The 15,564-nt window shown below is 40.1% G+C and overlaps 1 protein-coding gene across 1 annotated transcript in view; it reads left to right on the top strand.

Moving 5' to 3' along the window:
• The first annotated feature begins 446 nt into the window (after positions 1-446).
• The window catches only part of LOC309561775 (antiviral innate immune response receptor RIG-I-like), a 67,876-nt gene continuing 52,758 nt past the window's right edge, over positions 447-15,564 (top strand). The window contains exons 1-9 of the mRNA XM_082265795.1: positions 447-574; positions 2,686-2,821; positions 3,958-4,089; positions 5,760-5,941; positions 8,111-8,261; positions 9,766-9,864; positions 11,412-11,465; positions 13,842-13,895; positions 14,514-14,618. Of these exons, the coding sequence (XP_082121921.1) occupies positions 2,716-2,821; positions 3,958-4,089; positions 5,760-5,941; positions 8,111-8,261; positions 9,766-9,864; positions 11,412-11,465; positions 13,842-13,895; positions 14,514-14,618 (883 nt within the window). The 5' untranslated portion in view covers positions 447-574; positions 2,686-2,715. The remainder of the gene's footprint in view (positions 575-2,685; positions 2,822-3,957; positions 4,090-5,759; positions 5,942-8,110; positions 8,262-9,765; positions 9,865-11,411; positions 11,466-13,841; positions 13,896-14,513; positions 14,619-15,564) is intronic.

Below are 15,564 nucleotides of genomic sequence, written 5' to 3'. Positions count from 1 at the left end.
ACTTGGAGTTCTCTCAATAGTTTAATTCACGAGCATGGACAATTTTTGATTATGTGTGTGTGGCAATCGCACTAGCTATAAATATCGCACGAACTATAGATACATATGTCATTATATTTTGTCACTGTGCACAATTTTTGTATTTAAGTAATTGGGACATTTATATTTGATTCACTATTTAAATTTTGCACAATATTTTATGTCTAGGAGTTTGATTTATTTTTGGATATGATCATTCTCAACTCAAAATAGTATACTCTTGTGGTTTATATGTTTGAATGTAGAGGTTTTAGTTGGTTGGGCACTAGTAGCGCGACAATTCATTATAAAGCAAGCATGTCCTTTTCGGTTTCCTTTTCCAGCACAGTTTTCGATTCCTCAGGTTATGAGGAGGATGGGGCTGCTGTGAGGAGTGTCACACTGAGGAGATCAGCTTGCAGGAACAGTTTCGTTTCTCATGCTAGGAAGAGCAGTTACTTCTTGATTATGTTCCAGACTGGGGAAAGCTGGCCACAGAGACACAGCTCTGTACACTGCTAGGGAACTCTGTCATATTCAACTGGATCGTCTTCAGGTAAGTCCTATCCAGTACATGAATGATGCATGGCTGTAGATAAGACAATGTAGCAGAAAGACATTACCTTGTAATAATATTCTTACATAGTTCTAGAACAGGCAGACACTATCTGGGCAATTTGTTGAGTGTTAAATATTGTCAAACATTCCTGATATTTGTAATTATGGGCAGCAGTCTAGCATTTGCAGTATTTAGAATAATGAGCAACAATCTAGCACCCCTTGTAATAATCAATGAAGCAACGATATTTCACTTCTTGAGATACGTTGCACTTTATGGAGTTTGCTACCTGGGCTAGGAGAAGTACACCAGTTTCATAGGTGGAGGAGTTCATTAGGCATAAACGTGTGCATAGCATGCGAAAACGCAAATAACGCATGTTAACAGGTGATCTCAATGAACTCCCTGGGACCAAAAATTCTCAAATACTCAAATTATAGCATAGGGTGACTATGTTAACAGGAAGAATTAGAAAGAATGGGAATCTGCATGTTGAGCAAAGTCAGGTACCGGAAAATAAGCAAAAAAAAAAAAGTGTAAATGGGGACTTAAACAGATCATGTTCCTGGGTGTAGTTCCTATTTGTTCTTTTATGCATAGTTCGAGTTTTATAGTTAGTCAGATTGAAAAAAGACACAAGTCAATCTAGTTCAAGCAATAGAAAAAAAAAAAACTAAAAGAATACCTCCACACCAGGGTTCCATGGAACCCTAGGGCTCCTCTTGGGGTTGCTAGGGATTCCTTGAGCAATGGGCAGTTACTGGCTCTCTGATAAGTTCCCAATTATACCATTGTTCCTTTTATCTATCTGTAAGGGGGTAATTCTTTCCCATGATGACAAGAGTAAGGAGCATTCTTCCCACTGACTGTCACACTAATGTGTTATGAGTTGTAGATTTAAAATTTTTAGCAGGGGTTCCCCGAGACCAGAAATTTATTTCAAGGGTTCCTCTGTTTTGAAAAGGTTGAGAAAGGTTGCTCCACACAATCTCATATCCACAGTTAATGCAAAGGAAGGCAAAAACCTCCCTAATAAAACATGATCCTGTTCGCTCCAGCAAGAGGGAAACAAATCCTTTCTGATCCCCCAGGAGACAATTCCCTGGATCAACAATCCCTGGAGCTATTACCTATAAATGTTAGCCGTCGGTTATATTTTGTACATTTAGGAATGTGTCCAGCTGTTTTTTAAAATAATCTACTGAGCTAGTTCTTGAGGGAGCCTATTCCACATTTTCATAGCTTTTCCGTATGTGGAGATGAAATCTCTTTTCCTCCAGATATAAAGATTGCCTCCTTGTCCTCTGTAATGATCCTAATGTTTAGCACAAACAAGTGGTTACTGCCCTCACCTGTAACTGGCCTCTGCAGCAAGGAACATTGAAAAGGCAACGCTTATGACAAGACACAAAAAAATCCTAAGCTCTCCTTACCGACCAGTCTGCGACCAACCAAATTGACCTGTCCAACAGTATGTGTTAAAAACAGGGGGTTAGTCTGCACACATTTGTAAATACATGCGTTAGCCACAGAGCCCCGACAAGGCATCCCATTTTCTCTGGTCCTAACTCTAATTTCTATGAGTCTCTAACAATGGAAGCACATGCATTTAAATGGACAGGTGTAGGGCAGATATACCTGAAGGAAGCCCACCCCTTCTTAAAGGCACAGGGGCACACTGAACACCCAGCCTATAGCACCATGGCAGCAAAGGTGTCAGTGCATTGCCTCACAGAATTCAATTCATAGAATTTAAAGTTAGGACCACAGAAAATGGGGTGCCTTGTCGGGGCTCTGTGGCTTACGCATGTATTTGCAAATGTGTGCAACTAAACCCTTGTTTTTAATGCATACTGTTGGACGAGTCAATTTGGTTGGTCGCAGACTAGTCGGCAAGGAGAGCTTGGAATTTTTTTGTGTCTTGTCAAATGATCCTAATGTTCACTACACCAAGTTCCCTATATGGGCCTATGGCCTTTATGCATGGCCTATGTGAATGAGCCCTATAGCTCATCAACAGAAGCTCTACTCAGGGGGGGAAGTGTACACAGGATTTTTGATTTCTGTTTTTTAACAAAGTGTCTCATCTATTTCTGTCATAATTCTAGAAAGGTCGACAGTATTGTGATTAAAGAAGAATGGGTGCCGAGGTAAAGGAAAGTCTAAAGCTCTACAGCAATTACATTATAAATATAATTCGACCCTCCTATGTCCTGCAATTCATGGGAAACTGGATGCCAGAAAGTAAGTTTCTTTATAGTTTTTATAGAATATTGGGAACATTTTAGGATTGCATCTATGCAAAATTTAAAGTGAGCCTGTCACTTAAAAAAAAAAATATATATTATATATATATCTGCTAGTAGGTGTAAAATTCAGGAACCTTGTGGTGCCTTCACATACATGCAGAAGTTCTTGCTCCCCTCTGATATGTCTGGATGGCAGCTGCTCCACATTTACCAAGTTTAACAACTTTGTGGTAGCGATAGAGCTTGCCCTCTCATGTCTCACACACATTCCCATTGGCCAAGAAGTGTGGCACATTATAATAATAGACCAAGAGGAAAGCGGGGCAGGAAGAAGTATGGAAGCCTGAACACTACCCAGAAATGTCAGAGCTTTGCCTCTTCAGGACTGCAAGCATTTGGCTATAGCAGGCAGCGCAGTGGTTAGCACATCTACCATTAGGTTCTTGGTTCGAATCCCTTCCAGGACACTTATCTGTATGCAGTTTGCATGTTCATCCCATATTTGCATGGATTTCCTCCGGGTGCTCCATTTCTCCCATACACCAAAGACATGCTGATAGGTTAATTGACTCATGTAAATGTATGCATGTAAGATAAGGACTGTAGATTGTAAGCTTCTTGAAGGCAGGGACTGATGTAAATGTACAGTATGTAAAGCCCTGTGTAATTTGTTGATGCTATATGCTATATAAATATATGTAAGACCTATTTAACAAGGGATTCAGCTTGTATGAGAGCAGTGTAAACAGTAAGCTTTAACAAAGCATTTGCAAAGCCTTTAACAAGCTCTGTTGAAGCATTTAATGTACCATTCAGCTCTGGCTTGTAAATGTGGTACACAGATCCTAATGGGAGCATTGATTGCCACTTTAAGCACGCTGCTAGCAAGCTTCAGCAGGCTTCAAGAAGTCCTAAAGCCTCCTAACAGCTTATTTAAAGTGGCAATCAGCACTCCCATTAGTATCTGGTTTAGAATATGGGTGTCCGATAACTAAGGTCCTAGATGAGTAAGGCACTTTGTGCTTGGAATACTGTTATTTCTTTATCACACTGTTATAGTAACTGGTGTTAAAAGTACTGTTGTTCATTTAGTGTCATGTTTTGTGCTTTGTTTTTTTTTTTTCCTGGAAGGTATAGTAGACCAGATTAAGGCTGAGGAGGCAAAAGGACCAACTGCAGCTGCAAAATTATTGATAGATAAACTGTTGGACTTGGAAGCTGAAGGATGGTATCAAGGACTTATAGATGGTCTACGTGCTGCAGGTTTGTTATACAGCATTGTTTTCGTACACCTAATGCCAGGGTTGCTTGGTAGGGCAGACACATATCCATTGCAAAAATACTAGTCTAAAATACTAAATATTTGTAGCTAATGATCTAGTGTTCCATTATGTTAAAAATTATTTGCCATTACAATTTGGAGAAAAAAAAAAAAAAGTTGTTAAGTTCAAATATTTGAATTCAGTTAGCAAAGTTGAGAGTTACTGCTTAAAGAATATTCCTAAAATGATTACAGCTTTTTTGTGTTGGTTTCAATAATCAAACTTGTGCTACTTTGCAATAATTCCCATAGTCCACTGTGTAATTAGGTAGTCAAAAAGTTAGCAAAAGTATTTTTTATTCTTATTCTTTGAGACATAAACGTATAGAAATAATATGCCACAATGCATTGCTATATCTACTTTGTAGCTCAAACAAAAGACTATTTATACAGGGATTTAAATTTTCTGTTTCCTGAAAGCTTGTTTTTTTTTACTTCAAATTGCAGTTGAACTGGTTCTGTCACTCTAAACGCTGACAATGATGGATTTCTAAACTTAAACCTTGGTTCTTATTTTTTTTGTTCCTTAGAATGTACACTGCTCAAAAAAATTAAAGGAACACTTTTTAATCAGAGTATAGCATCAAGTCAATTAAACTCTTGGGATATTGCTCTGGTCAGTTAATCAGCTTCAGCTGCTTTGGTGTTAATGAAATTAACAACAGGTGCGCTAGATGGGCAACAATTAGACAACCTACAAAAGAGGAATGGTTTTACAGGTGAAGGTCACTGACATTTTTTCCTACTCATGTTTTCCTACTCATCAATTTCTGACTGTTTTTCACCAGTTTTGCATTTGGCTAGGGTCAGTGTCACTACTGGTAGCATGAGGCGATATCTGGACCCTATAGAGCAGTGGTTCTCAACTCCAATCCTCAGGGCCCACTAACAGGCCAGATTTTAAATATTACCTTGGGAGGATGCAGACTAGAATACTGCAATCACTGAGCAGCAGATTATATCACCAGTGATGTATTTCAGTTATCTTGCAAACCTGGCATGTTAGTGTGCCCTGAGGACCGGAGTTGAGAACCACTCCAATAGAGGTTGCACAGGCAGTCCAACTCCTCCAGGATGGCACATCAATACGTGCCATTGCCAGAAGGTTTTCTGTGTCTCCCAGCACAGTCTCAAGTGCATGGAGGAGATTCCAGGAGACAGGCAGTTACTCTAGGAGAGCTGCACAGGGCCATGGAAGGTCCTTAACCCATTAGCAGGAACGTTAGCTGCTCCTTTGTGCAAGGAGGAACAGGATGAGCACTGCCAGAGCCCTACAAAATGACCTCCAGCAGGCCACTGGTGTGAATGTCTCTGACCAAACAATCAGAAACAGACTTCATGAGGGTGGCCTGAGGGCCCAATGTCCTCTACTGGGCCCCGTGCTCACTGCCCGGCACCAATGCTTGATTTTTATACCAGGCAGGCTTATGACCATTAAAGTCGTGCATAAGGACAAACAGTATTAGGCAGTAAACCGTGCCATGCAGAAGACAACACAGACTTGAAACAAGTAATTATTTATAACTGGCTGGTGTTGTTTCAGGTTTGAGCTGATGTTTGTTACCTAATCAACTTTTGTTAAGGTTTTCAATCTTTTTTTTATCCATTAAAGAATATAGAGGACTATCTCAAGCGCTTGCAGATGCAGACTTCAGACACATTCAAAGTCTAGAAGAACCCAAGCGACGCCTTAATGTTATCAGAGAGACTGTAACATGTAACATTGATCCTAAAGAAGTAGCTCCTGAAATGGGTGACTGTTTCATCAAAAGGGAGGTTGAGGAGATTTTGAAGGTACGCTTTGGCAACATTAAATGTGGAATTTCAGCCAAACTTTTTCTTTTAGTTTCAGGTTTGTGTTGCAGTCTGTGTTCTGGTTAGTAGGATTTTCCTATTGGCTGGTGTGTCACTGGGACAGGAAGATGGGTAATATATCTACAAAGGGGACAAAGGCAGCAACAAAAACCTGAGAATGTTTCTAATCCTCTTCACTATTAATTAAAGTTATTTTATTGATGTTGATGGCATTAGGCTCCTTTTACACGCGCACCTAAGTTTTGCAGGATCCGCTTGCTCAGTTGGGGATCGCTCTGCTGATCCCTGCTGAGCAGGCGGATGACAGGTCCATCTCTGCTCACTGTGCAGAGCGGAGACTAACATAGTCCCGCTCTCCTCTTTGGGGAGATGGAGTGAAATCAAACCGCCTGTCCATTTTCATCCGATCTTATCTGATCCGATCTGCCAGATGAATGGAAAATAAGACCACCATCTATCTGGATTTTGCGGGCAGGATTATATCAGATAGCAGCAGAGGTCAGCGCAACGCTGTATCTTGGCCTGGGCCAACAAGGCTCCAAGGCTCAGGCCTAGGGTGGCACTTTACAGGGGGGCAGCAAAAAAGTCATCCCCAGGGCATTAAATAAAAGGCATTAAATAAAAAACAGCCTCCTCCCGCCTCTTGCACGAAAAGAGTCCCCACCGCTTGCACTATACTTTTAGTGTAGCTCCAGTCTTATGGGCCGGACTGGACCGGGTGGCAGGGCCTAGGAGGTAAATCGGTCTGGCGCCCCCATAAATCACCCACACTACTGCCAGTATGATAATACCGGCCGGCGGCCGATGGCCGATGACTGGCCTGACGATTGGACAGCCCAGCGACCGCACTTAATACAACTAGCGGCTGCCAATACTAGTAAGTGTGGCACTGGCAGCAGGTCTTGGCAGCCTAATGCTCTGCCTACCCTCCTCTGCGGCATACCAGGCTTTTGTAGAAGTAAACCTGAAACATATACTTTTTTTGCTCATGGTTTTTGCAACCTGCTTATTTGTCTTAGGTTTTTCTCTAAAGGAACATCTTAATGCCAGTTAATCCTGTTTTATTTAGCAAAATGTATTGTAAGTAAACATACACAGGTAAAAGATCTTTCAGTCTGTGTGTTGACATATTTTGGGGTCATTTTTGGTGATTAATGCTTTGACTATTAAACTGGTTTGTGAATGTCACATGACCACCCGCAAATGGAACTTTAGTTGGGCAGGTCCCCATCCCCAGTGTTCCTCCTGGGATAAGTGGCACTGACAGCCAAGAGCGGTACCTGTGTTGTCAGATCAGCATTGTATGTTCAATAATCCACAAATATGGATAATTTAGCCCAACCCTATCTGCTGGCCCGATGTTATGTCATTTAGGGGTATGTTAGCAGGTGAATATGAACACTTCCACCACTGGAAGTGCTTTTGTTATCACTTAGCACTGGCATTTGTTCTGACATCAGTTTGAGATGTTTCAGTGATCATTCAGAAATCATTGACAGGTGCACTTGACCTCCTTCCGACCTATATTTACCTGTGCCTAATGCAGATTTTGCATTCCAATAGACTTGCATAGGTACGGAAAACCTACTTGAAGCAACCAGAAGCCTCTCAACACAGCTTAGGGTCCATTCACACCAGCCGCTGCGTTGGTGAAGCCTAAAGAGGAAGGGGTGTGGTTTGCAGATGACAGGGGGGTGTCTTAAACAGGAAGGGGTGTGACCTTGACAGGAAGGGGTGGGTCAAATTAAATTAGGGGTCGCACGAGTTTAGTCAGGCCTCTGGTGATGTCACAGTCTCCACTTTGGCCAATCAGAGAACACACTTGTATAAATTATAAAAATACAAGGCGTTCCATGAATATCGGCAGTGCTGAGCGAGCAACCCCTTGTGGTAGAGAAGCCACTCGAACAGAATGGACGAAAACCCAGAAGATCATGCTTTCACTTTAGCAGTACCAACTACTACAATGACTGTCAGCTTCCCCAGCAGTCCCTCAGGTAATAGATATGTATTGTGCCAAACTGGGCCAATGAACATATGCAATTAAGATCATACTAGACTTCAGCTTTAACTCTGTTTTGTATACTACAATACATAAGTTCTGCGGTTGCTAAAAGGAATTTATTTTGTCTTCTGCTCTGCAATCAGGAAACAGATATTAAAGGTAAGATTGCTGGAGCAGAAAAGCTTGTTGACTGCCTTCTCCGATCTGATAAAGAAGAATGGCCAAAGACATTTACTCTAGCCTTGGAATGCTATGAATGCAAAGAAGTCCTGGCAGTTTGGAAAGGAGACACAGGTGATTTGATAACCAACTGATGTACTGTGAACCAGAAAATGGAAAATATTTATCCTGATAACTGTGCTTTTCACTCCTACCAATACTACTTTGTAGCCCAATAGACGACAAACTAAGCTGAATAAAATGACTATAGGGGCTGCCATTACTGGTTTCCTTCTAAAAATGTGAATTGCTGACCTGGAACATATGTGCAGGTTATAAAAATCAGCATAATATCCTTACCTACATACTTGTTCTGGGTTAATGATTGAAAGTAATGAAACCTTAGCATGAGGGGTAAGCAATAGCAGCCTTCATATTTCTCTCAGGAAAAGTTTCTTTTAAATCTGTTTTGAAAAGTGGAGTTAACGTTTGAATTTAACAACCAAAAAAGCACCATTATTTAGTATTGGTAAATGCAGTGAAATCAGTACAACGAAATAAAACTCATATTTTACTTTTCTATGTACAGTAAACTGAATCCTATTAGTTGCTATGAATTACTGCACACTCCAACCCCTCCCCTCTTCTCTCCTACTCTCTCCTCTCCTCTTTGCTCCTCTCCCTGTTTTCCTTCTCCCCTCTCCCTTGTGCCTCCTCTCCTCTCCCTTTTCTTTTTTTCTTATCTCCTCTCCCTCTTCTTTTTTCTTCTCTCCTCTCCCTCTTCTTTTTTCTTCTCTCCTTTCATCTTCTCTTTTCTCCTTCCCTCTCATCTTCTCTTGTCTTCTCTTCTTTCCTCTTCACTCCCTCTTTTCCCCATTCCCTTGTCTCTCCTTCTCTTCTCCCTCTCTTCTCCCTCTTTTCTCTTCTTTTCTCCCTCTTTTCTCTTCTTTTCTCCCTCTTTTCTCTTCTTTTCTCCCTCTTTTCTCTTCTCTTCTCCCTCTTTTCTCTTCTCTTCTCCCTCTTTTCTTTTCTCTTCTCCCTCTTTTCTCTTCTCTTCTCCCTCTTTTCTTTTCTCTTCTCCCTCTTTTCTCTTCTCTTCTCCCTCTTTTCTTTTCTCTTCTCCCTCTTTTCTTTTCTCTTCTCCCTCTTTTCTTTTCTCTTCTCCCTCTTTTCTCTTCTCTTATCTTCTCCTTCTTTTCTCTTTTCTCTTTTCTCTTTTCTCTTTTCGCTTCTCTTCTCTTTTCTTCTCCCTCTTTTCTCTTCTCCCTCTTTTCTCTTCTCTTTTCTCTTCTCTTCTCTTTTCTCTTCTCCCTCTCGTCTCTTCTCTTATCTTCTCCCTCTCTTCTCTTCTCTTATCTTCTCCCTCTCTTCTCTTCTCTTATCTTCTCCCTCTCTTCTCTTTTCTTCTCCCCTCTCGCTCTTTTCTCCTCTCCCCTTTCCCTCTCACTTGCCTCTCCTCTTCCCTCTTTTCTCTCCTCCCCCCTCGTCTGTTCTCCTCTCCTTCCCCTCCCTCCTCTTCTTTCTTCTCATATCCTCTCCTCTTCTATCCTCTTTTCCCTTCCCTTCCATATCATAAAATATATTATCCAGCATTTGTGATGCCTACCAATTCAGCATATACCATGCTTTGTATTTTTAGAGAAGACGATGTCCACTGATGACCAAATGGAATTAGTCAGTCCTTTCATGATGATTCAGTTCTCTGAAGAGCCTGTATTGGATAATCAATGTCTGTCAGGTAACTGGTTCAAAGTCCCCTTAATTTTAGAGAAATTATACAATACAAGTGGATCACACTCTAATATAACCTACAAGAGATCACAAATTAATCTTATACCACATAATTATCTGTATTAAATGTACTGTATTATCTAGAGTCGTGACCCATAACATCCAGAAATGGGTTCTTCTGACAGTTTGATAGAGGCGCATTAATACTTTTTCTATACTTTGACATAATTATTTTGTATTTAGTTGTGTCCTTTTACCTATTTATGACTCTCTGTGGCCAACATTGTAATATTTGCTCTCTGCCACGACCCAAACCTTGCCTTAATTATACAGAATAGAAAAGACATTGGCAGAGGCAGTTTGACTTTAGAAAAGATCATTTAGAAGACTGCAGGAATTGTGCATGGATCCTTTTTGCTATCAATGTTCTGTTTTTGCTGCTTGCAATTGTCTACCTTTAGTACAAATGAGAGGGAATCTCATTCCCAAACACATTTAATGGTGTTGACCCCTCTCTATTTTGGGAAAAAAACACTTCATGTTAGATTGTGTCACTTGTAGCATCTTGGTTTTTTTTTAACATATATATGCAGCCTATGTCAGAAGTCCATGATAATGGTAACATATTCACAACAGACATCCCAACCTACACAAATAGTGGTGATAGGTTGTGTCACCCAGTTTTCTGACCCAGGAAAGACCTATTACCTATGTATTCAATAAATAAAGGAGAAAATTCCACACTGAAATTTGTTACTTAAAAAAAATCTGCAATTCAGTAATAATCTATAGCTGATCTTAGCACCACTTCTAGTTTTGGAAACCCACACATTGACAGTGTAGGCTGCTATGTTATCAATAATGTTGTTACAATAAAACTATATTTTGCTGTGATCTTTAAAACGCCACAGGAATATTGAAACTTATATTAAACCTTTGAATTTGTGTTATTAAATAGTAAACACGTTATACTTAGCGTTATACTTCTGTGCAATTAGATTGCACCGAGAAGCCCCTATCCTCCTCTTCTTGGGTTCCCCGCCGACACTCCTGGCCCCTCCTCTTTGGTGAGTGCCCCCATAGAAAGCGGCTTCCTATCGGGCACTCACCGAAGAGCAGCAGGTAAGTATAGCATGTTTATTATTTTAATAACAAAAAAATGAAGGTTTAATATCACTTTAAATATTCCTGTGTTGACACAGACTGGGCGGCTCAGCCCCGCACCCCCACTTACTTGTCCCAGAGTTTGATTGACAGCAGCGAGAGCCAATGGTCTGTTAAATAAACCAAAAATATTTTGTTTTATTTATTGGGTACGGAAAAAAAATACCCGTTATTGTGTAAATTCAGACCTATCCTAGTCACACTAGTTGTGTTATGTCAGGGAGCCTGAAAAGCCCCTGTAGATTTTATCTTGAGACTACAAATCAAAACGACAATGGGCAGGGCTGACACTATTTAGTCAATAAATACGCTATATTTTGGCAGCTTTTTAGGACTACAGTGAGTGAATTTCCGGCTTGCATTAATTGTCTTTTTTTTTCAAATTTAAAGCCCCTGAAGAACCGGAGCAGGATTGTGGGCCCGCTGCAAAGCTTCCTAAAATGAGTGAGTTGAGATTTACACTAAAAAATCAAAATGAGGTTTCAGGTAAAGAACCATGTTCCAAGCTGTGTGAGACCTGTTTGGTGTTAAATGGAGACGTCTTATGTGGGCACCTGTTCTTTGATTTTTCACCTTTTGTAAGCAATTATTTGAAATCATTATAACATATAAAGTAGGCAAAACTCTAATAGGCCCCACCAGTTTTCATTTGGTACAGTGACTCCCACAGCCCATACTTTTCCTCTTTTTATCTGCCTTTTAAGCTGGCTTATCACGTTGGAAGCCCAGAATGGCAATTGGCTGGTGGCATGTGTTACAGCATGTTTTGAAAGACTTTCAGGAGTAAAGATGTTTTGTGATTTTTAAGCTACCAGTGTGGTAAGATGTCACTTGTAGTACTTTGGCATGTTTTCAACATTTGAAAGCAGCCTAACTACTTCAGAGGTCCATAATAATGATTACACAACAGACATCCCAGCCTACAAAAATAGTGATGATGAGTTGCATCACCCAGTTTTCCAACCCAGGAAAGACCCTTTACCTATGCACTCAATAAAGGAGGGAATTTCACACTGAAATTTGCTACTTAAATACATTTTAAATTTGGTAAAAATCTATAGCTGATCCTAGCACCACTTTTAGATTTGGAAACACACACATTGACAGTGTAGGCTGCTATGTTATCATTAAAGTTGTTACAATAAAACTATATTTTGCTGTGATATTTAAAACGCCACAGGAATATTTGAAGTAATATTAAACCTTTGATTTTGTGTCTTTAAAATAATAAAAACGTTATACTTAGCTTCTCTGTGCAATTTAATTGCACAGAGCAGCCTCGATCCACCTCTTCTTGGGTTCCTCACCGGCACTCCTGGCCCCTACTCTTTGGCGAGTGCCCCCATAGAAAGCTGTTTCCTATGGGGACACTCACTGAAGAGCAGTAGGTAAGTATAACATGTTTATTATTTTAATAACAAAAAAATGAAGATTTAATATCACTTTAAATATCGCTGTGTCGTTTTAAAGATCTCAGGAAAAAATAGTATCGACACAGACAGGGCGGCTTCGCCCCACCCAACGCTCACTCGTCAGAGTTTCCTTGACAGCCACAGGCACCAATGGTCTGTTAAATATATAAAAAATGTTTTATTTTATTTGTTTAGAAAGGAAAAAAGTACCTGTTATTCTGTAAATGCAGAACTATCCTAGTCACACTACTTGTGTTATGTCAAAAAGCCTGAAAAGCCCCTGTACATTTTATCTTGGGACTACAGATCAAAAAGATAATGGGCAGGGCTGACACAATTCAGTCAATAAATATACTATATTTTATCAGCCTACAACAGGACCTGAGTGAATTTCTGGCAGCTAAACAAGTTTTTTTCTATACTTGCTGGGTCATTTAGGAAAATGTGCATGTATTGCAGAGATGTGCTGCACATATTTTTTTTCATATAGCTAACTATTCTAGACATGTCCTAAAGTATAACTTAAGGCAAAATTATTATTTTTTGGTTTTAGATCGAGTTGGTGGATGGATTAGAATCCCAGTCAGGTCTTTTTGCTGTCTGTGCCCTCATTAGGAAGATTCACTCTGCCTATTTGTCCTTTTGTACCATTATCATTGAGGCCTGGTTCACACATATGTGGATTGGATGTGGGTTTCCCCCCATCCAATTCGCATGACAGGAGGGTGACCAGCTCGATGGAGCCGGTACACAGAGCTCCAGGGCGGCGGCGGCCCACATTGAAGAAGGGTCCTGTGCATCTTCTGGTCCAATTCAGGTGCAAATTCAGGCAAATTTCGGACCTGAACCGCACCTGGTGAATAGGGACGTATCGGACCCCATGCTGTAAGCCACGGCCACAGCATGTGTGAACGGAGCCTGAAAGTGAAAGTAAAAGAAAATCCTACATTTTGGATTTTATTTAGAAAAGTAATAGAGGGGAAATGTTCCAATGGGGACTCTAGTTTTGGTGACGTGGGGATCCCCAAAGGATTCCTTTAATTTGCAGGGATTTCCACTCACTTCTTGTTTCGCTATGGGTCAGGAAGTGAAGGGACATCTCAGATATGGGACACAGATGGCGGAAAAAAAAATCTGACAGTGTTTATAACCCTCCCTTATTCTGTCCAAAATGGGGAAAAAAGGTTTTGCCTATAGTTCTACTTTAAATGGTTTTGAGGTAATAATTGCTAATATTTGGTGTTTTGTCCCAATAGTAAATATACTCATTTAACTAAACTCATTGGTAATTATAACTATTTGATGTGCTGCCTGTTCCATTTGTTAGAATGTACATATTTTTGTATGGTACTATAGATTGAAGCAATATAGGGCTTGTTTTAATTGTCTTTGTTCTTCAAATTTGAAGCCACTGGAGAACCCGAGCAGGATTGTGAGCCCGCTGCAAAGCTTCCTAAAATGAGTGAGTATATGCAGACATAGTAATGTTTAGGATTTACACTAAACAATCGAAATGAGGTTTCAGGTAGAGAACCATGTTCCAAGCTGTGTGAGACCTGTTTGGTTTTATAAGGAGGCGTCTTATGTGGGGGCACCTGTTTTTGGAATTTACATCTTTGTAAGCAATTATTTGAATTCCTTTTAACGTAGAGAGTAGGCAAACTTCTAATAAGCCCCACCAGTTTTCATTTGGTACAGCTACTCCCACCCCTCCTTATTTCCTCTTCTTATCTGCCTTGTAAAAGCTGGCTTATCATGTTGGAAGCCCAAAATGGCTTTTGAAAGCCTTATGGGAGTAAAGATGCTTTGTGATTTTCAAGCTACCAGCGTGGTGAGATAGCTTGTTGTGCCACAATCAGAGAAATTTTCCATTGCAGAGAAAGTCTGAGACTTGCTTGAAGTAAGAAACACCTATGTTACTACCAGGAAGGCTCCTAAACAGGCTTCCAGTTTTCCCTTTGAAGGTTCTGTTAAATTTTTTTTGAATGCCAATATTAATATTAGGTTATTCTGTTTGATAGAACAATTGTAAATGTTTCATGATATTAAATTGTATATTTTTTGGCTTATGCTTTTTTAGTTTCCATCCCTACATCAGTAAAAACTTTGAAGCTCAGAAAGTATCAAGAAGAGTTGGCTCAGCCTGCATACAGAGGCAATAACACAATTATATGCGCCCCGACAGGTCAGTTTATTGGACTGAGAAGTCAGCAAAATGTAATGTTAACTTCAACTTCAATTATAACGGAAAAAGGAAAAACTTTTTTTTTTAGTTTTGAATAGAGTGGAGAGGGATTAGAATACCTGTCAGTTTTTATTGCTGGCTGTGTCCCCATTAAGGAGATTCATCCTCTCTATTTGTCCTGTTTGCCATTATCATTGAAAATGAAGAAAATACCAAATGTTTGGTGGTCCCCAGAAAAGTAATAGTGGGGAAATCTTTAAATGGGAACACTTTTTTTCCACTTATTTCTGGTGACCTGAGGGTCCCTAATGCCCAGTACACACGATCCGAAAATCGGACGACGTTCCGTCCATTTTTGTTTGGTTGCTAGGAACTCTCAATTATATTCGCAAATGGGAGAGGTTACTTACGATACGAATTTTCTCGGATGATGATTCAAAAGCTTCCGGTATGCGTAAACCACGCTGTAGCATGTGAGGGGAAATGATGTCTACTGCTCATGCGCTGTCTACTGCTCACCATTTTTTTCAGGCGAACAACATACTGATAATACGATTATCGTACGATGTGTTATAATACGATCAAAATTTTTATGCTTGCACGACCGGATAATATCGGGCGAACTGTCGTGATCGCCTCTCGTAAGCTGTGTACGAACGATCAGATTATCGTCTGATCTTTTCACAAGCGTTATTTTTCGTCCGATTTTCGGATCGTGTGTACGGGCCATAAGAGTTTCCTTTAATTTGCAGGGAATTCTTCTCACTGTTTGGCTATGTCCCTCCTTTGCTCTATCCAAAATTAAAGAAAAGATTTTGCCTATAGTTCTACTTTAACACATTTTTGTAACACTGTAAAAATCATTTAAAAATGACCTACAGCTTTATTTGTTACCATAAATCTTTCCTAATTGATCCCAATGCCAGTGCAGAATGTTGATTTTCTT

This window comes from Pelophylax lessonae (genome assembly GCF_965119305.1).
Source record: "Pelophylax lessonae genome assembly, chromosome: 1".
NCBI classification, from domain to species: domain Eukaryota; kingdom Metazoa; phylum Chordata; class Amphibia; order Anura; family Ranidae; genus Pelophylax; species Pelophylax lessonae.
The sequence above is the reverse complement of the archived record's forward strand: the minus strand, read 5'-3'. Positions and strand labels throughout refer to the sequence as shown.